Source organism: Mustela nivalis (assembly GCF_964662115.1).
Source record: "Mustela nivalis genome assembly, chromosome: 18".
NCBI classification, from domain to species: domain Eukaryota; kingdom Metazoa; phylum Chordata; class Mammalia; order Carnivora; family Mustelidae; genus Mustela; species Mustela nivalis.
This window is the reverse complement of record NC_139037.1, coordinates 1,065,223-1,088,855: the sequence shown is the minus strand read 5'-3', so window position 1 is coordinate 1,088,855 and position 23,633 is coordinate 1,065,223. Positions and strand designations below refer to the sequence as shown.

Here is a 23,633-nt window from a genome sequence, read left to right as displayed (position 1 = left end):
GGGAGCCCCCACACAGTCTGGGGGTGTCAGCACCCCTCCGCACTCAGACGGCTTTCAAACAAGTTCTATAAGTGCTGGCGGACAGAACGCCCCCTGGGGCCCGTGCCACCCCCCAACCCCAGTTCTGGGGAGGCATCTGCCCTGGGCCCGGTCAGCGGGCAGCAGCCCCGGGGCTTCTCTCCTGCACCGGGGACCGCTGAGCTGTACTTGGGCACTCTGCCCAGGCTGGGTGGCCGGTGGAGCATGGGGGCCTGGGGGTGGACAGCATTCCGCGTGGCCACCAAGTCTTGCAGGGTGTCTGGGCCCTCCTACGCCAGTGGCCTCGCTCTTGGGTCTTAGCAGGTTTTCAAGGCTTATCTGAGCTGCCTTTGGGTCAAAGCTGGGTACGAAGGGAACCCCCATTCTCTGAGTGGGAGGCCTTCGAGGACACAGAGCCAGAAGCCAGGGCACGTCGGGGGCCATCCTGACCCCTGTGCTCTGTACTCTCAGGCCGCTGCACCCCACAAGCCGGCTGGGAGCCCACAGGTGCGCCTACCACATGTCCCCGTCTGCGCATAGCTCTCCTTGCCCCGCTGACCTGGCCTGAGCCTCTGACACCAAGGCTGGAGCCATGGCCCTGGTTCCCTCAACCCAGCCCAGTGTCCATGAGCATGACCCCTCTGGACCCAGGGCTGCTCTGGGCCAGACTCAGTAGTACCTGTCCTGGGAGGGGTAAGGGCCACAGCCTACGCCAACCCTCCCCCTGCCCAGTCTGGTACCAAGAACATTCAGGGAAAGAACATTCCAGGCCAAGCATCTGGAAAAAGGAAGCCCTGTTCTGTAATGGATCCTCAGACAGGTTTGCGCTCCAGGGGGCATGGCTGAGATCCTGGCTGTGGCTAACAGGTCAACAGTGGGCCTAATTAAGGGCCGTCCCTCCATGTCTGTCCACCAGAGTGACCCCGTGTCCAGGTGCAGTCTTCACAGCTAGAGCAGCTCTGCCACATGCCGACCTCTTGCTAACCATTCTTCCCAGCCCAGGGCTTTTGCACGTGCTCTTTCCTGTTCCTGGAACTCTGACCCGATGAACTCCTCACCCTAATTCTCGTGGCCCAGCCTGCGCGGCCTGTCCCCTCACGCCGTCCCACACTCCTTCCCTAACCACCTGGCTCCTGCTAATACCCCCCTACCCCCACCACAGCCTCTCTCCTCGTCTTTCTTGAGTGGATAAAAAATAACAGAAGGGGTTTTTCTTAATTTTGTCACTCAAATGTGAGATACAGTCTCCAAGGTCAAGAGTGAACGTGGCCGGCGCACCCGGCTGCTCCTTTGCTGAGAGTGAAGTTTCTGTGGGTTTCTCTCGGGTCATTCGCAGCAGCTGCCAGGGCGTCTGGGCCTCCTCCCCCGCCCTCCCCAATGCGCCCAGCCCCCCAGCTCTCAACAGGGACAGTTGTCAACGCCCCCCCCAGGGCGGCTGGCAGCTCCACTCAGCAGGAGACTGAAGGAGGCTGTGGTCCAAGGGGCACGTTGGAGGGCGGGGCCTTCTGGGACGTCGCCTCCGGGACGTCCTCCAGTCTTCCTCTGGTGGCGCCTTTCCAGTCTTGCCCAACTCCGGACTTCCGCGCTTGCCTCAGCCACCCGCAGGAATGAGGTGCCGCCCAGGCCCCCACCCTGAACCCTTCCGGCCTTGGTGCTGCCGACCAGGACCCCCAACCCCTGGGCTCTGGCACTCGTCCCCTAGGGCAGCTGCCCCGCTGCCACCCCCTTGTGGACCGGCTGTCAGGACCACTTGGAGCCCCCCTGGTGGTGGCACCGTGAAGCGGGTCCGGTGCACAGCCTGGTCCCAGGCTCCTCCCCAGCACGGTGCCCACCCATGCGCTGTTCTGGAAAGGCACAGAAAACGCGGAAACTTCCCCCGCCCATGAGGGGTTGGCGTGGGGGAGTGGGCAAGGCTGAGGCGTGTGCCCTGTGCAGCCTGCGGTGCCCCCACGAGAGCGCACCCGCCAGGCAGCGGCGGCAGAAGTGACCATCTTACTTTTCATTTCATAAATGACGCCCGTGTGCGTGTGTGCAGACCCCCCCACACACAAAGGAAGGTGAGACCACGGCACAGTGGGCATCCCGTTCCGGACCCCGCAACGGGGGCACTGTCACCCCATGTTACTCCCAGGGGAACCAGGCTCGCCCCTCTTCCCTCGTCCCGGTGTATTTATGGAAGCCCGAGGTGCTGCGCACAGCTCTATGCCAGGGCGGCCGTGGGACCACTCCACCGCCTCTGCCCTCAAGGGGCTCACACTGCCTCCTGGGGGGACACGAGGGGGACTAGAACTCTCCCCAGACAGGAGCGGTCAGTAATCAGTGGTCAGCTGTCAGCCCCTCAGGAGGGGCGTCCTGGAAAGCTGGCCTACGCGGGTGCACCAAGCAAGCCACCAGCATCCACCCTGGAGAGGGGGTCCTGGGTTCTACTGTGTACCCCCCAAGAGACATTGATGTCCTGGCCCCCATCCCTGGGACGAATGAAGAGTCTTGGTTCTTCAGATCTTTCTGAATGAGGGTAGCGTCCTTGCGCAGGAGAGACACAGACCCAGGGGAGAGCCACGTGAGGATGAGGCTGGGGTTGCGGTGGTGTGGCCAGAAGCCAAGGGACTCTCAGAATTACCAGCAGCCCCAGAAGCTCCAAGAGGTGGGAGCGGTCCTCCCTCCGAGACCCGGGAAGGAACGGACCCTGCCCACAATTTGATTTCCGTTATTGTACGAACTAATGCAGGTGAGGTAGTGACCTCCCCAGTGCAGAAAGTATGCGAGCAGAGCGCTGGTGACCAGGGCCCAGGACACTGTAGGCAGGAACAGCCCTGGGAACTCTGCATCTATCCAGCCAGCTGTTGGGAAGGAGCATTTCCTCTGGGCCAGCGAGGGGCAGGGTCTCCCCTGACCATGTCCTGCTCCCCGGGAGGGCGAGGGTCACAGGGCAGCCCCCTTGCAGGTACAGATGCCTGTGAGGACCAGGAGGGCAGGTCCGGGCTCCCCTAGGGCGTCTTTGTGTCCTTGGAGACTTAGGGAACAGTGCTTGCCTGGTGCCCAGCCTAGCCACTCCCCTGCCCTCAGACTGTGCTAAACTGGGGGACGCTTTGGGGTGGCCCTGGGACCCAGGGAGTGACGGCCAAAGCTGCGCGAGATCGCCTCCAGCTGTCCCTTTCTGGATGACCAAGGGAGGGGCCTGGATGGTGGTTAGGCAGCCCCCCCCCCCCACTGCAGCAGCCGCAGCCTTGGTGGAGGGGGGCGGGTGGGGAATCTCCTCAAATGCAGCTTCTTTGACTTCCAAGGCGTCCTCCCCCGCATCCCTGGCTTTGGATGGGTTTTGTTGAGCAAATCCGCAGGAAGCCAACCCAGAACCGGAAACGCTGTCTGGCCCCCAGCCCCAGAGCCTATTCCTGACTCTCCCACCGGCACCCCCCGGAGGCGGACACGGGGCCTCTCCTGGACCATCTCTGAGAAAAAAACGGGACCAACCGCTTGTCCCCAGCCTGGGGAGCGAGCCCTAGATGAGTCCAAGCTGTCCCAGCGCCATTCGCCAGGCAGATACAGCCCAGTCCCAAGGCAGGGTCCCTCTGGGTGGGGGAGGGGGAGGAGTGCAGTGGAGGAGGACATGGCGGGGACTCGGGAGTGGAGGAGGAAGCCCGGCTGGGCACTTCCCCAGGAGGAAGCGGCTCTGGATTTTCCCCAGGTGTGGCTGGAGGTATAAAGGGCACCTGGAGCCGGGCAGCCTCCAGGCCCGCAGCCTCCAGGCCCGCAGCCTCCAGGCCCACAGCCAAGTGCACCTGCCTCTCTCCGCCCAGCGCCACGGCTGCCATGGTGAGCCGCTGCTCTCATGCCCCCACCTGCACTGTGCCGCCAGCCCCCAAGCAGAGGATGCTGGCATGGGGTCCAGGAAAACCCCAAATCCGGGGAAAAGAGAGAGCCAGGACCCAGCAGCTCTAGTGCTCTGGAGATCCTGGCCCGAGGGCTAAGTTTCCCTCTGGGTCTCAGTTTCCCCAACTGTAGAGGGAGCGCCGCACCCCATCTAGGGCAAGCTAGGAGGCCAGGGAGGTGCTGCCTTCCCTGGGCACCACCCCGACCTGACCACCCAATGTCTGTACACCAGCTCCTTCCCGGCCTCTTGCTTCTGCTCTGGCTGCCTGCCAGCCCAGCCCGCCGTGGCCCCCAGCTCTTGGGGGGAGCCCACCTCCACGGGACCCCACGCTGCTATTCAGCCGAGGAGCTGCCCCTGGGCCAGGCCCCGCCACACCTGCTGGCTCGAGCTGCCAAGTGGGAACAGACTCTGCCCGTAGCCCTGGTGGCCAGCCTGGAGGCGGAGGGCCGCAGAAGGCGGCATGACAGGCCCCCAGCTGGGACCCAGTGCCCGGTGCTGCGGCCTGAGGAGGTACTGGAAGCCGACATTCACCAGCGCTCCATCTCGCCCTGGAGATACCGGTGAGGGCCGCGGGACTTCCAGGGGGACCGGGGTCCCTGCCCTGTAGAGTTGAGCCAGCCCCTCCCCTCCCAGCCTCCATGTCTTCGAAGCTAGAGGAGCTGTCACCCCCCCATCCCCCACCCCCAAGCAGGAGGGCAGGGCCCATCACAGGAGCCCCGGGCAGTCCTGCCGGGAGCTCCATCTCCCGGGCCCCCTGGGACAATTCCGGTAAACGCTGGAGTCCCTGCAGGGGTGGCTGGGCCCAGGGCTGGGGGTCGGGGAACTGGGTGGGCGGGAAGGGGGCCCCATGCCACCTGCCCTGCAGCCTGGTTTCCCCAGCCCGCATCAGGCCAGGGGCACCCTGAGTGCCAGGCACAGCTGGGGGTGGCGGGCAAGGGCCTCACCCCATCTGTCCCCGCAGCGTGGACACGGACGAGAGCCGCTACCCGCAGAAGCTGGCCTTCGCCCAGTGCCTGTGCCGGGGCTGCATCAGTGCCAAGACGGGCCGAGAGACGGCCGCGCTCAACTCTGTGCCGCTGCAGCAGACGCTGCTGGTGCTCCGACGCCGGCCCTGCTCGCACGATGCCACCGGGCTGCCCACGCCCGGGGCCTTCTCCTTCCACGCAGAGTTCATCCGCGTGCCCGTGGGCTGCACCTGCGTCCTGCCCAGGTCGGCACAGTGACCAGAGGCCTCGGCTGTCTTGGTGGCATCGGGCGGGGGGCCATGGGTCGCCCCCACAGACTGGACAATTGGGGTCTCTGCAAAGAGGGTCCCTACTATTTATGGGTATTTATTGGTTATTTATTTGCCTCCTGGGGTTCCCTGGGGAGGTTCCGAGGCTCCGGTCCTTGGGGGTGAGAACGGGCACTGAAGAGCCGCGTCCCTGGGCCTGCGGGGTCACCCTCCGCCGGTCAGGCCCATCTTGAGACTCGGTTTACCCTTCCTGCAAAAACAGTTGGGCTAGAAGGAATCATTTTATTCTTCTAGAGCTTCTTAAACAAAATGTGTTCTCATGTCCCCTCCTGGTCGGTGGTTCCCCGGGCACCCTCACACCTTCACCAGCCTCGGGCTGGTCCCGGCCCCCAAGCTCCCCCTTCCCAGCCCCCCCAGGAACAAGTACCCTTGTATTGCTAAAACAATTATTTATTCAAAGTGTGAGAGTGTTTTTAATCGACAAACGCCCCCAGAGCACAGCGTCGAGGCAGGGGGCAGCGGCTGAAGGCACCCTCCTCACCCTCACCCCTGCCTGGCCCGAAGCCCAGCTGGTCCACTAGGGCAGCCGCTGGCCCTGGGTCCTGCATCCTTCCAGAAATGTCTGTGTGTGAACCGGTGTGCGAAACGTGTGCACCCCGAGGGCCCTAGTGGGTTTCACCTGCCAACACCTCTGGCCGTGGCTCCCGGGGAGGGGCTCTGCTCCCGGTCTGGCCACGATGCGGGCAGGCCCTCGCCACCAAGGGCCCCCAGCCCCCTGCCTCATGGCCGGGGGGGGTCAGCTCAGCTCGGGGGAAACGCCTGTGCAGCCCACCTTCCCCCCAAGTGTCAGTCTCTCCTGCAGCCCCACCAGAGACCCAGACAAATCCGAAGGCTCGTCTCGCTGCCCAGATGCCCCCCTGGGGGCTTCTGCCCCCACCCCCTGCAGTGACCTGGCCAGCCAGGGGCAGCCCCTAGGCCAGGCACCCCTGCCTCTGGACCTGGGATCAGAGCCTGTGCAGTTCCGGCGAGGCGATGACGTCCCCCCTTGGAGACTCGGTTTCCCCAGCCCATCTGAAGGACGTTTCCAGCACCGCCCTGCCCATCCGGGCGTTTTCACCCCGGAAGGCCTACTGTGTGCGAACGCGCACCCCGCTGGGAAGGAGGGACCTTTGTCCGGGGTCTGAAGGACGCTTGGCTCAGCACGTGACTGAGTCTCCACCACATGGCTGGCTCTGAGAGCAGGGCCCACGGGCCACGGACACCACAGAACCAGCGGCGACACCATCTGTTGGTGAAGGAACAATGGCTGGGGACGGGAAGGGAGAGGACCTTCCAAACCAAAGGTCCAGGAGGCCCAGAGGCCCCGGGCCAGGGGCATCCCTGTGGCGGCAGTGACCGGAGTGCTGCCGGTGGCATCTGTCCCGGGCCGTGGGAGCCTGGCGGTTTGGCAGTGGCCCTGTGGGACAGGCAGGCGTAGAGGCAGAGGGGGCGAGAAGCAGCCCATCCGAGATTTACGCGGAAGCAGGAGCCGGGATTGGGAGTGGGCTGCACACGGAGTCAGGAGCCTGCCATCCTTGGTTTATTTTGGAGGCTACTCGGGGGACGGAAGGAGACGCGGGTCACACGACCTCGTCGATCACCGGGACCGGGTTTTCCTGGGGGCCACCGGAAACCCCTGCCACCCCTGCAGCCTCCTCTTCTCCAGGCTTCTTTCGGGCCTCGGCTGGGGGCCGGGGCGGGGGGTTGCTGGGCGGCTGCTTGATGGTGCCCCCGACTTGCGGCCGCTCCTTGGGCTTGGGCTCGATGGGGACCCACTGCTCTCCACGGACGGCCGCCTGCAGGATACAGCGGAGCCGGGTTGATAGGGCCTCCCGGAGGCCACCTCCGCGCCCACCACCAGCCCCCGGGAACCGGGCGGGACCCACGTCTGAATCCACTAACTCCGGAGTGACAACCGGGACCCCAGACTCCGGCTGCCTCACTCTCCAGGCAGGACCCCACAGTGGGGAGGGCAACCAGGAGGCTGATGCTCCAGCCGCGGGTGGGAGGGGCCGGCGTGGAGCCGGGGAGGGCAGGAGGCTTCGTGGGGGCACAAGCCCTGCGGCTGAGGGTAGAGAATGGGCTCCTGCTGGACGCAGCGCCCTCAGCAGGCCCCGAGGGCTTGGGAACGTGGGCTTTTCCTTTGTGCTCACCCTCCTTGAGAGAAAAACTGTGACATGATGTCACTCAGGAAGCAGAAGAATGAAGGGCACCCCGGCCCCACCTCCCGAGGTGAATCCCAGTATGTCTACCCTGAAAAGGAAACTCCAGGATCGGAGGAGGGCAGAGACGCGCCTGACGGGCAGGGAAGTGCGTCTGTGGAAGGTACAGGCCAGCGGGCCAACAGGCAAACTTCCGTCCCGCCCAGGGAAGGGTGTCAGACCAACGCTAACAGACCCCTCTCCGAGGCAGAGAAAGTAGTCAGGGTCTGAAATTCACGCACAGAACACTCACACTGAAAACAGAACACGGGACTCCTGCAAGTTAATCAGGAAAACACAAAAGCCCCCTCAAAAAATGGGCGGTTCTAAGCGAAAGCTCAGACACATCTGGCCCAGAGCCTGCGCCCGGCAGAGCTTCCCCCAACGCCGTCCTCCCCCGAGCCCGCCGGCTCTTCCGGGAAGACCGGGTGACGTGCAGCCCTACCTCGGGGGCCTTTGCACGTGTCCCGGCCCTGGGCAGGCCCCATGGGGCAGCTTTGGAAAACATCCCCGTGGCATCTGTACCGTTAGCAGGCTCCCCAGGAAGTGCTCCCAATAGCACCCCAAGTTAGCAGAGATGGGTGAGGTGAGAAAAGTGTGGTTGAGCCGTGGCTGGCCGTGTGACCCTGGGCCACCCACATCACCTTTCTGACTTTCTACTTCTTGGTCTGCAAAGCAGGGCCAAGGCCCAGAAAAAGGAGCTAGCGCACACTACACGTCCAGTGACTGGTGGCCACGGACCCACTGACATCGCCACGGCACGAGTGAGGACTCAGGCTGCAGAGCCGGCTTTGGGGACCCGCCACAGTCGACAGCACTCACCAGCAGATAGATGCTGCTCGCGATGGCCAGGCAGGCCGTCCCCAGGATGGTGGCAAGCAGGAAGCCGGCAGGTACTGACAGCCTTGGGGGGGAGGCAGGTGGTCAGGAGGAGTCTGCACCCCAGGACCCCCCAGGACCAGGCAGACCATAGCATGTGGCCCCCAGGACCCCGGCTGGAGGACACGCCCAGTCCTGCCAAAGATTGGGCTTCCACACTTGGGCCCTTGGAGCTGTCCTCTGCTTTTATCTGAGCCTTAACAATTCTTGGGGTGCTGGGGCTGGGCCCCCACCCACCACGCCAGGAGGACGCCCACGTGGCCGTCAAAGCCCCAGGGCGTTGGGGCCTCCCTGGCAGGAACCAGCAGGCGCAAGCCCAGGGCAGTGAGCGGAGCCGCCCAGGTGAGCCTCCTCAGCCCCCCGACGACTCCCCAGTGAGCTCCTGGCGTGGCCGTGAGCCATTACGCGGTGCGAGGTCACGGAGCCGGTCTGGGGAAGCCCCGGTTCCGGGTCTGGAAGCCTATCTGGGCCGGGACGGGGCTGACTCGAGCCAGTGGGGAGGGGTTTACTCCAGGGCCATACTGGTCCCCGGGGGAGGGGGAGGCGGGAGGAGGCTCACCCCAGGTGCAGGAAGGCCCGGATGTAGTAGTTCCTGGTGAGAGGCCCGAACACCTTCAGCACTTTGGTCATGTACTTCTGTCCACTAGGCGGAGGGCGAGAGACACTGTATCCTGCTCAGCAGCCATCCCCCCGCCCCCCCAGCACCCCGGCTTCCTCCCTCCCAGAGACCGAGGGGCGGCAGCAGCAGGGCGGGCTCTGGCCTGTTTGCCCAGGAGGGCGTTTGCGGCCTCAGAAGGCGTGTCCTCCCTTGTGGGGTGGCCCAGCCCCGGGAACGCCCCCCAGCGCAGGGATGGCAGCTCACCATCTCTCCATGGTGGACCCCTTCCTCCTCTTCCCCCGGGGGTACTCCAGCAGGCAGACGAACACGCCTGCGCCACTGAACGTGCCGTGAAGGAACAGCTCGGAGAACAGACGGGGTGCAGCGGCCTGCTGGCGGGAAACAGCCAGCAGCTTCTGACGGGTCTGGCCACTTGGGTGCCCGCTGGCCCCTCCCAACTGGGCCAGAGGGGCTCAGCCACCGCCGACAGATCCCAGGCCGGCCCAGCTGGACAGCTGATAGAAGGGGGCACAGAGGGGCTCCCCAGAGTTCCCGGGGCCTCAGTGCTGCTCTCGGGGCTGCTGACGCCTCTCGCCAGGCGACGGGCCTCCTGCCTCACGCCAGTCACTCCCCTGCTCCCAGCCTCGGCTTCCCTAACTGCGACTGAGCCCTGTCCTGTCTTCCCCACGTCTGCGGGGGCCCAGGGAAACTGTGACGTGCGCGTGGCCCCAGGGGCAGCCGCGTCCGCACCCGGAGCCCCGCACCACTGTCCCCCGCACCCCGTCCCAGATCTACACCGGCAGGATACATGGAGTACGCGCCGAAGTACCACTTGGTGAACTGGCCGGCCGTGGCCACGACGCCCCCCATGATGAGGACTGCGGAGAGAGGAGAGGCAGGTTAGCAGGAGTCCCCCTCCCCAGCTCTCCCCGCACGCTCCCCCTCCCTTGGCGAGGCCAGCCGTCCCCAACAGATGCTCTGTGGTGGGACAAAACACTGGTCCCTGCAGGGGACACGGTGGGTTGGCTGGGGCGGGGAGTAGCCCATGAGCTGGGCACGGGGCCAGGGCCGGGCCGACAGAGCACGGCGCGTGGGTGGAACCGGTCCCCAACCCGGCAGCTGCTCAGAGCCCGGGGAGCGCTGGCAGGACTGGTCCTCACCCAGGCCCCCGCGCTGCAGGGCTCCGCGACGCCTGGCCATTTTGTGTTTGCTTTCCGTGCTTCGAGATGACATTGTTATTTGTGGGTGTCTGTGGACGGACGACCTCTCCCGGGCTCACGGCGCTCACGGCGCTCCCGCCGACCCACCTGGACCGCGGCGGTCAGGGGCTGATACCCCAGCCCCTTCCTGGGCCTGGCGTCTGTCGGCTCTTCCCAGCCTGCGTAGGGCTGCCTCCCCCGGCAGGAGGTGACATACGGTTGGACCTTTCCTCCCCAGAAACTATTTTGTTACAACCTGTTCTCTTGCGGTCACGTATCTGCAACACGAAATGTTCCACTGTAGCCATTTTAGAGGCAGAGACCTAAGTCCTCGCACACCTGCGTGCGCAATCCCAGAACTTCCAGTGGTTTCTCTCGCTACAAGCACGGGAGTTCGTGCACGATTGCGGATGAGCGGGTCCGACCGCGCTGTGTGACGGGCGCCGGTGTCACCTTCCCACCGCTGGCTAACGCGCTCCAACCTGAAATCTCACGTTTCTCTTCCCAGATCACACGTGGACGGACGTCAGCTTCCCCTCGGCCTCACCCCCCAGCTGCGCGGGCAGGATTACTTCATGATCTACCATCGGTGCTCATGCCCCGAGGCCCCCTCCTCACCGCCAGCCCTGCTGCAGGACCCCGTGCCCCCCCGCTGACCGGTGTCCCTCAGGGGTCCCCCCGGGGAGGCCTGCTGCCCTCAGTGAGTCGGCCTGGGGCTTGAACACACCCTCCCCTCTGCACCCAAGATCTCATTCCCTTGTCTTCTGGGGGCCCTCCTGGAGAAGTCTGCCGTCAGCCTGACTCTCGAAGCCACTCTTCCCCTCTGGTAAATTTTAAGATTTTTCTTTAATGGTCTATAATTTCGTTACCTTGTGTCCAAAAAGGGATTTGTTTTTCTTTATTGTGTAAAGGACTGCTTTCTTTCAATCTGAGATTTCTCCATTTCTGGAAAATGCTCACCCGTTCCCCGTTCGTACCGCCCCCCAGCACTCGCTCTACGGGGCCCGGACTCTCCCCTCTGCGCCTGCTGCTCCCCACAGGGAGGGTCTTCCCTGCACCCCCACTGCCCCCACGCGGCGGGCTCCCTCCCTCCACTGCTACCCACCCTGCACCCCCACCCCTGCACCCCTGCACAGGGCGCAGTGTCTCCTCGGTAACCCCGTCTCTGGTGTGCGCGGCATGCTGCGAGGCTCCCCGAGTCCCATCGTCCATTCCACGAGCCTCTTATCTTTACAGTGAGCACCAGCTCACCCATGAACCGTTAACGAATTTTCTTTCTTGAGGTTCTGCATTAGTTCACTTTTTGTCCTGTTTCATCGTACGCTCTGCTCTCTTCTCCCCTCGAGGGACTGGAACATGCTGGTGGGCATCAAGGCGCCCTCACGTCCTCGGGTCTGCCAGGCGGCTCGGCTCCCTGGCTCTGCCACAGCGGGCCCACCCCGGGCCACGCGCTTCCTCCACAGGCGGGGCAGGGGGTGGGGGTGCGGAGCAGGCGGCTGGCAGTGCCCGGCTTCCTGGGGCGGTCTCCTGCGCCCCTGGGGAGCAAACGGGCTTGCAGACAGCTTTCACGTTGCCTCTGCTGGGGGCTTCGGGGTTCCTCCAGGCCTGGGCCTCGTGCACGGCAATCTCTTGGTCTGGCCCAGGGTAGAAAACATTCAGCCCTTCCCCACACATAGCACAGGCCTGAGTTTGCAAGGCTTTGCATGGTCCCAGGCTTCTTCAAGCCAACCCTGGCTGCGGGTCCCAAGCATCCTTGAAAGGGACTATTCCCGACTCTGTTTCTTGTGCATGTGGCCCTCCCCAGCCAGGTCTAGCCATGCAGCCCAGATACACCACCTTGAAACCTCACTCTGCTTCCTGCCAGCAGACTCCCTACCAGTGGTGCTGCTGAGCTCTAGTACATATTAACTTTCTTTGTTGGCCGGTCAGCATCTGGGGGAGCTGGGAGAGGGAAGTGCGCTGTTCCGCATTCAGCCAGCTCACTTGTGTTTGGGTCTGTGACTTCCCCCTCCGAGCGGCGGCGGGGCTGCCTGCCCTTGGCAAGAGGAGGGCAAAGACACCACTGACCCACCAGGGAGGAGGAAGGGCCGCCGCGCCACCCCCTAACGCCAGGAGAGCCGTGCTCCGTGCAGCACCGAGCAGCGGCAAGGAGAGACGAGGCCTCAGCTCTTGCAGGTCTCGTGGTCTTGTCAGGGGAACAGAAAGAAAATCGAAACTAGAAGAGGGGGAAGGGGATGGACTGTCTGGGGCAACTTTCCGCCTGGCACCCCGGCAAGTCTGCTGCAAGCGGGTGGCACCGGGGGCTGAGAGCCGAATGCAGAAGCCGCAGACACTTCAGCTCAGCAAAGGCCCTGGGCTCAGCTCAGAGGATCCAGGAACAGAACAGAAGGCTGTGCACGAGTCCCGGAGAGGGCAAGGGTCTGGACACTCAGGGATTGGAGCAGCCAGAGTCTGGCTTTTGGTGTGTGTACTAGAAAACCCCAGGAAGGCTCTTAGCAGCAGGTGCCACCATCCGGTCAGATGGGGCTTCCCACAATAGAAAAATCTGTGGGCTGTGACTGTGTGTGGTCAGGGTCTCACCAGGCCTGAGCCGTCACTGGAGGCTACAGTTCACACCCAGAAGAGAAGTCAGCAAGGGAGGAACCAGAGCAGGCCCCGTGGGACCTTCTGACAAGCACTCTTATTTGACGATGGAGAAGCTGAGCTCACCCCTGACTTTGCCATCTGTGCCATGGACATGAGAGAAGTGTGGGCCCACCGGCCTCGCAGGCGGTAGCCAAGACCAGGATGCCGGCCTGCTCACAGTGGGCCTCCAAAGAACCAGAGGCTGGCCTGCAGTGGACAGCCTGGGGACCTGGGGACCGTGACAGCACCATGTGACCGACCCACTGAGTTCTCGGCCACTGGAGAGGCCCGCAGCACGTAGGATCTGCCTGCACGTACAGCACACCCTAGGCCCCACGCTCTAAAATGTGATCTGACAGTGTGGGGTGGGGAGACGTCCTCTGCCTCTGCTCCTCCCTTCGCAGGTGCAGGAGGCCGGGGTGGGGTGCAGTGCGGGGGAATGGTGTGCGGCTAAGACGCCCCTTGCCTGCATGTTCCACATTGGGCTCACAGGCCCTTCCTGGGACTGGCAGGTCCCTGGAGGGAGGCAGGCAGAGCTTCTGGGGCCCCTCTTGACTCAGCTTTGCCTCACCCAGTCTAGAGAGGTTCCTGCTTGTGAGTACAGAGCTGGGGTGCACACCCCACTGCTCCCTTACCAGAGCTCTTGCGCACACGGGCCATGGTGCCTGGGGGCCCTGCCCCCACCCCAGAAGCAGTCTCTCTGGGAGTTGAGCTGAACAGGGTCACTCTCGGGGGTTTCCAGCTCCCTTAAGAAATCCTAGAAGCCATTGTGTCCAACTGGGGGTGGGGCCCCATGTGCTGAGCACCTGCCCCCCAGGACCCAGGACGAGAGGGAGCCCCTCTCCACGGCTAGGCCAAAGCCCCCCAGCCCTGGGCAGCAGGGGTATGGGCTGTCCACTTGCTGTGTTCACCCAACCCCAGGGCCAGTGACTCCCCGGAAACCACCAGGGACGAAACGCCTCTTCCCCTGGTTGCAACTTCCTCTCCCCGAGTAGAGGTCCCGGCTGGGGTGGGGGAGTAGAGGGGACAGCTAGCTGGAGGGTGGTCAGGAGCCAGGGCTTTTTGGTCTCCAAACCTCCTCCGCAGGCCAAGGTCCCTGACTGCCCCGCCGACCGCAGCCCACCCCGGCCCGCCCCCCGCCCGGCCTTCAGTCCCCGCAGCCCGGGGTCTCGCGCCCGCTCTGGTCCAGCCCGACCCGCAGCCCGAGGGCTCGGCGCGCACTCACTCAGGCCGGACGCCAGCGCCTGTTCGTTGGCCCACATGGCCCACTCGATCTGCCCCATGGTGGCGGAGACGACCGCGACTCGGCGGGATCCCTGCGACACTGCGGGCCGCGCTGCTGCCGCCGGCCCAGCCCGAAGGCCGGCCCCGCCCCGCCCCGCCCCGCCCCCGCGGCCTGCCCCGCCCCCGGCAGCAGGCCCCGCCCCGCCGGGCAGCTGGGGGACCCCGCTGGGGCCGGCCCGGACCTGCTCTCGGTGAGAGCAGGGACCGAGCGTGGGGGGCCCTGCCGGCGCCGGGCCTCCCTCCCAGGCGGGGGTCCCCGCAGCCCCCGCCGGTCCCGCTCCGTCCAGGCCCAGGCCTCGGCCTACTTCCTCTCCCAGCTCCTTCCAGGCGCCGCAGGGGAGGCCACCACTGCCCCCTTAGGCACCATCAGCTCCACTTCCCAAGCGTCCCCGGGCCTCTTCGGACCAAGGCGATCCCTGGCGGGCTGGGCCACAGGGGGAGCACGCTGTGGGGTGGAGGCACCTGCCTAAGAGGGCAGAAAGCTCCAGCTTCTCCGACTTTCCAGTCGGAGGATCCCACAGGCGGCAACAGGGGTTTCTCCAAGAGGTGTGGGCAGGCTGGTTCCTAGAAGGTTTTCAAGGCCTAGAACCTTCACCGCAGCCACACCACGGATGCCCCACAAAGGAGCAAGGCGCCAGTCCTCACCAGGGGGCACAATGGCAGGCCCAGCCCCCACTTCCTCAGGTCTAACCACAAGCAACCCTCTGCTCCGGGACTAAGTCCGGGGGCAGGACCTGCCAAGCTTCTGGGGAAACCCGGAGGGCAGGGATGGTCTTGGCTGTCTCCCTTCACCCTCCCCGTCAGGGTCACAGCCCAGCAAGGTGTGCTGGCCGCCCCCACAGACCCAGACCCAGCCCTGACCCTGGTGTGGGAGGGATGGAGGTTTGGCCCGGGGGTCCACCTCCTCCCAGAAGCCTACCCTGCCCTGCACTGATGTTTCAGAAGCAGGGAGGGGAGGCACTCGTATGGTTTCAGAGCCCAGAAACTTCTGGGTTGCGGGGAATCAAGTCCTTAACCAGCACTCCCACCAGCAAACCCACTTCCCACCTCCTTGCGTGCACAGGGACTCACAGCCAGACCCAAACCACATTTCACGCCCATCAGAGCCTCAGAGAGTGCGTCAGCCACCAGACGTGGCTCATGGCCACGTGCTGAATGCCCACCGTGTGGCCAGCAGCTGAGAGGCAAGCGAAAGGCACGCAAGGCAGCTTTCCCGCGCACTCCATCCACGCCCTCCCGGCCTCGCAACACAGGGGCCCCAGAGTGCCAGGGTTGGAACCGCGATAAAACACGTCTGTCCCAGGCAGCACCAATGGCTTTATTCCCAGCAGCCCACAGGCTCCCGTGCAACACACCCACCTTGGGGCCGCTCACCCATCTCCCGCTAGAGACACACCAGGGGTCTTTCTACAAAGAAACATTCCATTTGTTCCGCATGGCATGAGTCCGGCCGAGGAGCTGTGGGGGGCTAGCTGAGGCTTGAAGCTTCTGTGGGGGGTCCCTGAGGTCTGTAGCGGTGACCTGTCGTCCGGCTCGGAGGAGGGGTGCCGACTCCCCGTCACGTCCAGCAGAGCTGCCGTTTGGGGCAGTGGGAGCGGCCCCTTGAAGGGACGCCCAGCTGCTGCACACCATCCGGCCCCGCGCCCAGAATCGGATCCCGGTGCTGGGACCCGCTTTCTTCTCAGCAAAGCACTGGGTGAGGCACTTGGCGGGGGCGGGGGGGGGGGGCGTTCCCCAACGGCTTGGTCACTCCGCTGACCCAACTCGGCCGCAGCGCGGGGTCTGGCCTGGAGCCCCAACAAGCACAGACCCCCCGGCCGCCACCCCCAGCACCCCCATCCCAGTGAAGCAGTCTTCTTCCAGGGACGGCTTGAGCTCCTCTGAGGGAAGGCGGTCAGGCAGTCGGCTTCGGCAGGCCGTCCGGGCCCAGGAGGTGAGCGTGAGGGTCCTCCAGGATTTGAGGCCCGGGTCCCACCTGTCCGATGGGGAGGCGGGGGAGTACAGGTCAGAAGCTAACAACCCACGTGGCAGCGTCCTGCCCCACAGGGGCCCCCGTCTCTTGGCCTCCATCACCCAGATGTGGGGCGGACAGCACGTCCCAGGTGCAAGGTAGAGACCATGGGCCTGAGGGCTCAGGTCACAGGAATCAGGATCAGACCAGTCTCGGTGAAAGGCGGGCTCAGGCCTTCCAACTGGGATTGTGACCCGCTCCTGTGGGGTGAGCCGGGAAGGCCCCGAGGACCCCCAGAGCCTGTGTCTCCCCAAGTCCCCCCGCAGCACAGGGAACACTGCCCCGCAACGCCGGGGGTCCTTACACACCCACTCGGAGGGTGGCTGAGTGAAGGGTCAAGCCAGACAGTACAAACTCTGAAAACCCAAAGGCCACGTCACCGTGTCCCGGCGTTCCAGCCACGACAGACGGCAGCCGAACGGCGTCCCTTCACCTGGTGGCAGGCAGGAGCTGAGCCCGCGGGGCTGGACGCGCCCCCTCGGTCAGCCGGGCCCTGGGCCTCACCTGGGTGGCAATGATGTACTTGACGCCGCCGGGTGTGGGGTCCACGTCCAGCGCCGCTTTCAGCTCGTCTGAGAGTGGGACAGGCGGCACGGGCAGCCCCTTGAGAAATCTGGGGAAAGACGGGCGGCAGGTCTGAGGCCACGGACGGAGGCCGCAGATGCGAGACAGGAAGCAGACTGGCAGCTGGCATGGGGCAGAGGGGGTCCCTTCCGGGGAAATGCAGAAGCTCCGGAACCAGGTGGCAGTGCCGCTCGCACAGCAGCATGGGGACAGCTGCGGGGCGCGCCCTCCCGGGCCCTGGAAGGGGTGACGGCTCCGTGGTGTGTGTCTGACCTCGCGCATGATGCCCAGCACGAGTGAGTGTGCGCCTGCTGGGGTCACCAGGAGTGGGGGCTCTGGTTTCCTCCTTCCACTCCTCACCCGCGGCTCCTACTTGGCCGGGGTGGGACAAAGGTCAGAAAGGAGCACCTCGTGGGGCCTGCATGGCTCAGGGTGCCCAGCAACCAAATCTCAGTTTCGGTTCAGGTCACGATCCCAGGGTCCTGGATCTGAGCCCGTGTCGGGCCGCGCGTAGCAGGGCGCCTGCTTCTCCCTCTCCCTCTGCTCTTCTCCCCACTCAAGCTGCCTCTCTCTCAAATACACCGAGTCTTTGAGAAACGAAGCAGCAGCACCTCAGTCCGAGTGGGAGCCCCTGCTTCCCCAGGACGCGCGAACCCACAAGCTGCCGCAGGGTGCCAGGAGCGATGAGTTCAGGCTCCCGCAAGGATGCCTGCTGCCTCGGGGGCTGTCCCTGGTCATGGGGTCTGTCCACCCGGTGAGGAAGCCAGCCCTCCAGCCCCACACACTACAAGTCAGTGTCCCCCCAATGACGGCGACACACACGCCGACCCCACACGTTCCCCGCACCCCTAGCAGCGAGGTGTCCCTGCACCGAGATGACTGGAAGGGACCCGGGCTCCAGCCCCATAAACCATGATGCTGCTTGCACCTGCACGCGTGGCCACAGGCTGTGATGCGTGATGGTCACAGGGAGGCGCCCTTGGTGACACACCACTTGGGGTCCCTTGCAGAGACTAAGACTCCCACGGGACCCCCCACTTAGCACCAGGGCCTCGGGGGCCAGCGCCCCAGATCTCAGCAGGAGACTCCACTCCTCCCTTCACGCCTCCCAAATGTGGGGGAACCCCAACTCACTTGTCTCCATTTGACTCGGGGGGGAAGCAGTGCCTCACGGCAGCCACAAACTCAGGCACGGTGTCGTGCAGGGCAAAGACCACGGCGTTGGGGCCCGCGTCAAACGTGTATGCCACCTGGAAGCCCCGGGGCCCGCATGAATGTCTGCAGGGCGGCTGGCCCAGCTCCCACCTCTCCTTGGCCCCGGAGACCCCGCGCTGACTGCAGGGAAGCCGCCACCCCCTTCCCACAGGCTCAGGACCCGCACCTTCAAGTGCCAAATGGGGGCCGTGCACCCATACGCTGGCCAAGAGACTAAGCGCCCGCCAACGGCCGGGTCCAGAGGGGCCGCGAAGCCCGTCTCGGCCGGCCTGCGCCGGACTGCAGCCGGCTATGCAGACCGCGCCGCGGGTCTGGGGAGCCGGCAGGAGCGGCCCGGCCTTGCCTTGGTCTGCCCGTGGTGGGCGTTGAAGCGGTGCACCAGGTGCACGACGCGCCGGGACGTGTCGCTGAGGTAAGAGATGGGCGGGAAGGTGTCCAGGCAGGTGGCGTGGAACTGGTTGCTGTCCTTCATGGTGAGCTGGGCGAAGCCCGGGAAGTCCCGCTCCCGCACGCAGCGGGCCATCTCTGCCATGCGCGCGGGCACCACCGACTCAGCCCGGAACTGCAAGGCACAGTCCCGTGAGGCACCGGCCGCCCCCCAGGTCGCAGTCCCGGCTCGGCAGGGCGGCCGGCAGCAACACTGCGGGGCTGAGCCGGGCAGACCAGCGGGGCTTTGAGGGACGCGGGTGGAGCCCGCCGTGTGCCGGGAGGTATGGGACGTGCCCTGGGCCATCCCGGCGCCAGCCTTACCCTGAGCAGGGGGCTGGTCTCCACGCTGGTCCGCATGCCCGCGGTGCTGCCCGTCAGCTTCTTCTCCGCGCTCACCTGCCCCAGAGAACGGGCATGGACCCCACACTGCAGCCGCTGCCCAAAACACCGCCGCATCCCATCCGTGCCCCCCGCCTGGGAACAGCAGCCCCTTTGCCATGGGGAGTCACTCAGAGCCGGGGCGGGTGCTTCCGTCACCCGGCGCGCCCACAGGCCCGGAGGAGCCGCCCCCCCCCAGCCTCACTCACCACAAGTATGAGAACTCGGAGTTCCGGCCAGTGTGACTCGGGGGCCACCTGCCGGGCGATGCTGTCCTTCCCATCGGCCCGCTCCCCCATCTGCCACTCCACGAAGCCACCGTACAGGCTCCGGCAGGCGCTGCCCGAGCCCCGGCGTGCCACTTCCGAGAGGTCACTCTCAACCCCATAGACCTGGGCCAGGGTATAGGCTGAAGGCACAGAGGGAAGGGTACAGGAGGCTCAGATGGGTGCGGTGGGGACAAAGACTTTGAAAAGCATGTGGCGCAGAGACCAACGCAGAGAGGCCCGAAAAGCGGGCATGAGGCTGGCAGCTGGCAGTGCGGGCCCCCAGGAAGCAGGGCTGGTCTGGCCGAGCGGCTGACGCCAAGACACTGAGCCGGGGGCCCGTGAGGTGAGCTCTCTGCCCCCAGCACGGGGTGTCCTCCTGGCCTTGCCAGTCACCGTGGGCGTCTCAGGCAGTGGCATGTGAGCCGGCTGAGCTGGGTTTCGGCCAGGCCACACACGGTGAGCCTGCCACCTGCCATGTGGTGCCCAGCTTGCCCCAGGTGGGGAGGGCCTAATGGAGAGGAAGCCAGCATACAGGGAAGCCACGCAGGGGACTGGAGGGAGGGAGACAAGTTGCCAAGGAGTCTGTCAGAGCACCTGGAGCCAGCTGCACCTGAAGCCAGCTAAGCCAAGAAACTGCTCCTATCTTAGGCTTAAGTGAGTTGGAGACGGGTTTCTGACACAAATAACCCAGAGGATTCTACACACACAGCCCCAGGAAGAGTTGGGCACCCGGATCCCTGGAGGCCAAGAGCAAGAGGTGCCGCTTGCCACAGCACACCCCTTAGGGGCCCTGGGCTCCTGTGAGCACCCACCTAGGCAGGCGTAACCCGCCGCTGAGGAGGCCAGGCCCGCAGCCGTGGGGAAGTTGTTCACGGATGCAACATGAACCTTGTAGCTGAGGCCAAGGGCCGCTGGGTCCTCGTCACCGGCGCTCCTCCGCTTCCGGGCCAGGCGGCGGACTAAAGGGACGGGGAGACGGTCACAGGCAACGTGGCCCCGACCTGTTCCCGACATCTCCCCCACCACAGGTCAGGAAGGGGCAACGGCACAGCGGAAGCCGGGCCTCTGCCCCAGACTTGGTGCAGGCCTCCCGCTCAGGGCAAAGCCCCAGACCCCAGCCTCCACGCCAGACCGGCTCCGGCTGTGCTGACAGGCGTCCCCCTTTCCCTGAGGGGCTGTGCTGTGCTGGGAAGGCGGAGGAGCTAAGAGGCAGCAGCACCTTCAGTGCACTGAGACCCGAGCCGGAGTGAAGAAGGGACCGGGGAGTGAGGAACCACCCGGCCGGCCCCAGGGCCGCACGCGTCCCTCCCGCAAGCCAAGCCCCTCCCGCAAGCGCACTCACTCTCCCTCAGACAGGCCTGGAGGCGGGGCTGCTTCACGTCCTCCTCCCGGCCGTTCAGCCAGATCCGGTCCTCGGTGAAGTCCTTGCTAATGGCAGCTGTGGTGGTGGTTTTCAGCTGGGAAAGAACACACAGGCCACCTCAGGGCGGGGGCCGCCTAAGCGCCCCCGGCCGCTGCGGAGGGCCTTCCTACGTGGCCCTTCCCCGTCACCTGGAGAACAGGGCTGTTGAGGCTGAGGCAGCCAGGCCAGGCGGTGAGGAAGGCCTCCAGCCGTGCAGCAGGCGCGGAGCCCAGCCTGGCTCCGGCTCCAGGGTGCAGCCCACACCTTCCTGGGCCACAGCAGAGCCACTGGGCGTGGCTCCAGGAGGAAGGGACCACGGAGGACGGGAGTGCCCGGGAGGAGCCATCCCAGCAGGGGCGGGTGGAGAGTTGAGCGACCAATCGTCCCACACGAGCGCGGCAGAAGGTTGGTGATTATCTGCTCTGGTGTTCGGTGCTGACCCGTACTGACCTGGTCCTGGTGCAAAGTGACACTCAGAGAGGAGTTGATGGGCAGGACCAGGTCCTCATCTCGCTTTCCCCCTGGAACAGACAACCGAAGGCCAGGCCAGTCCATTTCCCAGCCCTGCAAACAGCACCCTGCTGCCCTCAGTCCTCCCCACCAGTGCTCCCCCATCTGCCGGGCATCGGACACGTCCTCTTCCTGCTGGGCCCTCACCGTCGGGAAGTCTTCCTGGATGGCTCCCCCACTTCGCTGGGCTCCCGCTCCCAGAGCAGAGCTGGAGGCCAGTCCATGCCCCTAGCTCATCGCACGTTTTATCTTGTTTCATCCATTCAACTAACTGCCTTGGAGTGGCCACTGAGCACTCTCGCCCCCCACGCAGGAGTGCCCTGGTGACTGAGACTTCTGCAAGCTCTCTGCGCTTAGGCCCTGGAGACATGTGGGGCCGCCTCCACTCCCCGCGCACCAGACGAGGGAACCGTCCCCACGTGGGAAGTCGCGGAGCTCTCTGGGAAGCACACACAGTGTGTGTGGTGTCGGGAGGGGACAGTCACGGGCGGTGGTAAGGACCACGCCTCGCAGGTGACCCATGACAGCCCAGACAGGGACCCGCACAAACGCGCCCAGCTCGTCTCTGAGAAAGCGCAGAAGCGCTGCAAGGGGAAAGGGGCTTCTCAGCACATGCTGCCCGACACCCGGACATCCACGGCCAGACACAGACGGCGACCTGACTCTCACACCTCCCGCAGAGAAACAAGTCAAGGTGGAGACTTCGATTTAAAACGCGAAGCTACAAAACCTTTAGAAAAACATACGGGAGAAAATCTTTCGGTGTCGGACCAGGCAGAGGAGTCTCACTTGACACCAAAAGCGCAATCTATTCACGGAAAGCCTGATACGCTGGACTTGGGCAAAACTCTCAAAACCCTGTTAGGAGGCTGATGGGACGAGCTACGGGGTGGGAGGAGGTGCTGGCACACGTCCAGCAGAGGGGGAGTGCCTCAACTAGACTGTGGACTCTCAAATCTCCACGGGGAGGAAGCACACAGTCCGAGCAGGACGTGGCCAGGGGACGCGAGCAGACACCGCCCAGAGAGGACACGCGGGTCGCAGGTGAGCACCAGGCCAGGGGTTCAGGATCCCTGGGCGGAAACCCACAACCAGATGTCACCCCACCGGTCAGAAAAGCTCCAGTGAAAACCAGGGAGGACACCAGCAACGGCTGAAGACCAGGATCACACAGACGTTGCTGTGGAAACGCAAAGTGGGCCGTGGAGTTTCTGGGTTTTTTTTAAAGATTTTATTTATTTGCCTGATAAAATCAGAGAACCTTGTGGGGGAATGAGAGGCAGAGAGGGGAAGCAGGGACCCCTGTGGGGCTCACACGGCGGAGCGTCTGCCTTCAGCTCAGGTCACGATCCCGGGACTCCAGGATGGAGTCCCGAGTGAGGCTCCCGCTTAGTGGGGAGACTGCTTCTCCCTCTTCCGCTTGCCCCTTCCCCCACTGTCCATGCACTCTCTCTCTCAAATGAGTAAAATCTTAAAAAAATTTTTTAAAATAAAAAACTGAAATACAACCACCTTATGACCCAGCATTCACCCCCGAAGAGGGACAACTTGGGTTCCCAGTGGTGCAGCAGCAGCTTTATCCACAATAAAGCTCAACCTGGAAACAGTCCAGCCGCCGCCGAGGACCGTGTGGGACGGCCCCACCAGGGAACAGGACTCAGCACTAGAAGGACCAGTAATGACCTGAGCAGCCTCCCGTGGGAGTCTCCGGAACCTGGCAAGTGACAAGGGCCACTCCTCAAAGCTGCACATGCAGTGACTGCGCTCACAGCATTCTGCAGAGGAGAGGGTGCCCCAGGGGGCCGGCTGCGGGAGACCGTGGGTCCCCAGCCCCGGGGTGGCCCTCCGTGTGGACATTTGTCTCCCCCCTCCCATCCCGCGTGGACACTGTCACACACCACCCCCCTCCCGCTCGCCATCTGCGTGGACAATGCCACCCAACCCTCATCCCGCCCCCGCGGGGACAGTCACCCGACCCTGTCTCGCCTCAGTGCGGACTGTCACCCACCCCATCCCGCCCCCTCGAGACTCGCCGACTGCGTGGACACCCTCCCCAGTCTCGCCCCAGCGTGGACACTGTCCCCCACCCCATCCCGCCCCCGCGGGGACAGTCACCCTCCCCCCGCCTCGCCCCAGCGTGGACACTGTCCCCCACCCCATCCCGCCCCCGCGGGGACAGTCACCCTCCCCCCGCCTCACCCCAGCGTGGACACTGTCCCCCACCCCAGCCCGCCCCCGCGGGGACAGTCACCCTCCCCCCGCCTCGCCCCAGCGTGGACACTGTCCCCCACCCCAGCCCGCCCCCGCGGGGACAGTCACCCTCCCCCCGCCTCGCCCCAGCGTGGACACTGTCCCCCACCCCAGCCCGCCCCCGCGGGGACAGTCACCCTCCCCCGTCCCGCCCCCCAGGGGGTGGACGTCCCGCGTGGGTCGTGTCCGGAGCCCCGGGCCGCGCACTCACAGTACTTGATGACCGCGATGTTGACCGGCGCGGTGCAGGTCACCGCCACCACCGGCTTCTCAGGGGCCATGGCCAAGAAACCGCAATTCAGCCTCCAGCCGCTGCGGGGCCCGGCTCGCACCTCGCCCGCCCTGCGATTGGCTCGCAGGGACCCTCCGTTTCGCACGCCGCCCAGTCAGCTCGGGGCCCCGCCCCCGCTCCAGTTCTCAGCCAATGAAGGGGATCGAACGATGGACTGCCGACTCTGGGCCCGCCCCCGTTGGCGGGCCCGCACCCGCAGGCTCTGCGCAAGCGCGGAGATCTGTCCTGGCATCCCCTCCACGCAGGCGCCGGGCTCTGCGTAGGAGCAGGGACTGCGCAGGCGCGGAGCTCTGCGTAGGCGCTGGGACCGCGCAGGCGCAGGGATCTGCGCAGGCGCGTGGCGTCGGACCTCCTCCGAGCGACCC

At 65.1% G+C, this 23,633-nt stretch overlaps 3 protein-coding genes across 5 annotated transcripts; 1 reads left to right on the top strand and 2 right to left on the bottom strand.

Annotated features, from left to right (window-relative positions):
- The first annotated feature begins 3,596 nt into the window (after positions 1 to 3,596).
- IL17C (interleukin 17C) lies at positions 3,597 to 6,961 on the top strand. 2 transcript variants are annotated; one of them, XM_082711579.1, is made up of 3 exons: positions 3,597 to 3,831; positions 4,121 to 4,449; positions 4,851 to 6,961. In XM_082711579.1, the coding sequence occupies exons 1-3, from the start codon at positions 3,829 to 3,831 to the stop codon at positions 5,110 to 5,112; spliced, it is 594 nt and encodes a 197-aa protein (XP_082567705.1). In that variant the 5' UTR covers positions 3,597 to 3,828; the 3' UTR covers positions 5,113 to 6,961. The 2 variants fall into 2 exon arrangements, with proteins under 2 accessions (XP_082567705.1, XP_082567704.1); XM_082711578.1 differs by having other exon boundaries at positions 3,597 to 4,449.
- On the bottom strand, positions 6,687 to 14,050 carry CYBA (cytochrome b-245 alpha chain). 2 transcript variants are annotated; one of them, XM_082711591.1, is made up of 6 exons: positions 13,890 to 14,050; positions 9,649 to 9,718; positions 9,105 to 9,179; positions 8,802 to 8,885; positions 8,186 to 8,267; positions 6,687 to 6,958 (listed from the first exon to the last, which is right to left on the bottom strand). In XM_082711591.1, the coding sequence occupies exons 1-6, from the start codon at positions 13,945 to 13,947 to the stop codon at positions 6,743 to 6,745; spliced, it is 585 nt and encodes a 194-aa protein (XP_082567717.1). In that variant the 5' UTR covers positions 13,948 to 14,050; the 3' UTR covers positions 6,687 to 6,742. The 2 variants fall into 2 exon arrangements, with proteins under 2 accessions (XP_082567717.1, XP_082567718.1); XM_082711592.1 differs by lacking the exon at positions 8,802 to 8,885.
- Positions 14,051 to 15,245: 1,195 nt separating this feature from the next.
- On the bottom strand, positions 15,246 to 23,336 carry MVD (mevalonate diphosphate decarboxylase). The gene is made up of 10 exons (XM_082711562.1): positions 23,188 to 23,336; positions 20,667 to 20,737; positions 20,157 to 20,271; positions 19,627 to 19,773; positions 18,755 to 18,954; positions 18,489 to 18,563; positions 18,082 to 18,300; positions 17,658 to 17,773; positions 16,464 to 16,572; positions 15,246 to 15,923 (listed from the first exon to the last, which is right to left on the bottom strand). The coding sequence occupies exons 1-10, from the start codon at positions 23,255 to 23,257 to the stop codon at positions 15,843 to 15,845; spliced, it is 1,203 nt and encodes a 400-aa protein (XP_082567688.1). The 5' UTR covers positions 23,258 to 23,336; the 3' UTR covers positions 15,246 to 15,842.
- Between the last annotated feature and the right edge of the window lie 297 nt (positions 23,337 to 23,633).

Coding starts and splice junctions, on each gene's coding strand:
- IL17C (XM_082711578.1), top strand. CDS start 3,848: ATGCCCCCACCTGCACTGTGCCGCCAGCCCCCAAGCAGAGGATGCTGG. Junction 4,450..4,850: donor ATCTCGCCCTGGAGATACCG/GTGAGGGCCGCG, acceptor CTGTCCCCGCAG/CGTGGACACGGACGAGAGCC.
- CYBA (XM_082711591.1), bottom strand. CDS start 13,947: ATGGGGCAGATCGAGTGGGCCATGTGGGCCAACGAACAGGCGCTGGCG. Junction 8,268..8,801: donor CGGGCCTTCCTGCACCTGGG/GTGAGCCTCCTC, acceptor CTCCCCCCCAAG/GCTGTCAGTACCTGCCGGCT. Junction 6,959..8,185: donor CGAGCAGCATCTATCTGCTG/GTGAGTGCTGTC, acceptor TGTATCCTGCAG/GCGGCCGTCCGTGGAGAGCA.
- MVD (XM_082711562.1), bottom strand. CDS start 23,257: ATGGCCCCTGAGAAGCCGGTGGTGGCGGTGACCTGCACCGCGCCGGTC. Junction 20,738..23,187: donor CATCGCGGTCATCAAGTACT/GTGAGTGCGCGG, acceptor TGTCTGTTCCAG/GGGGAAAGCGAGATGAGGAC. Junction 18,564..18,754: donor TCCGAGTTCTCATACTTGTG/GTGAGTGAGGCT, acceptor TCTCTGGGGCAG/GTGAGCGCGGAGAAGAAGCT.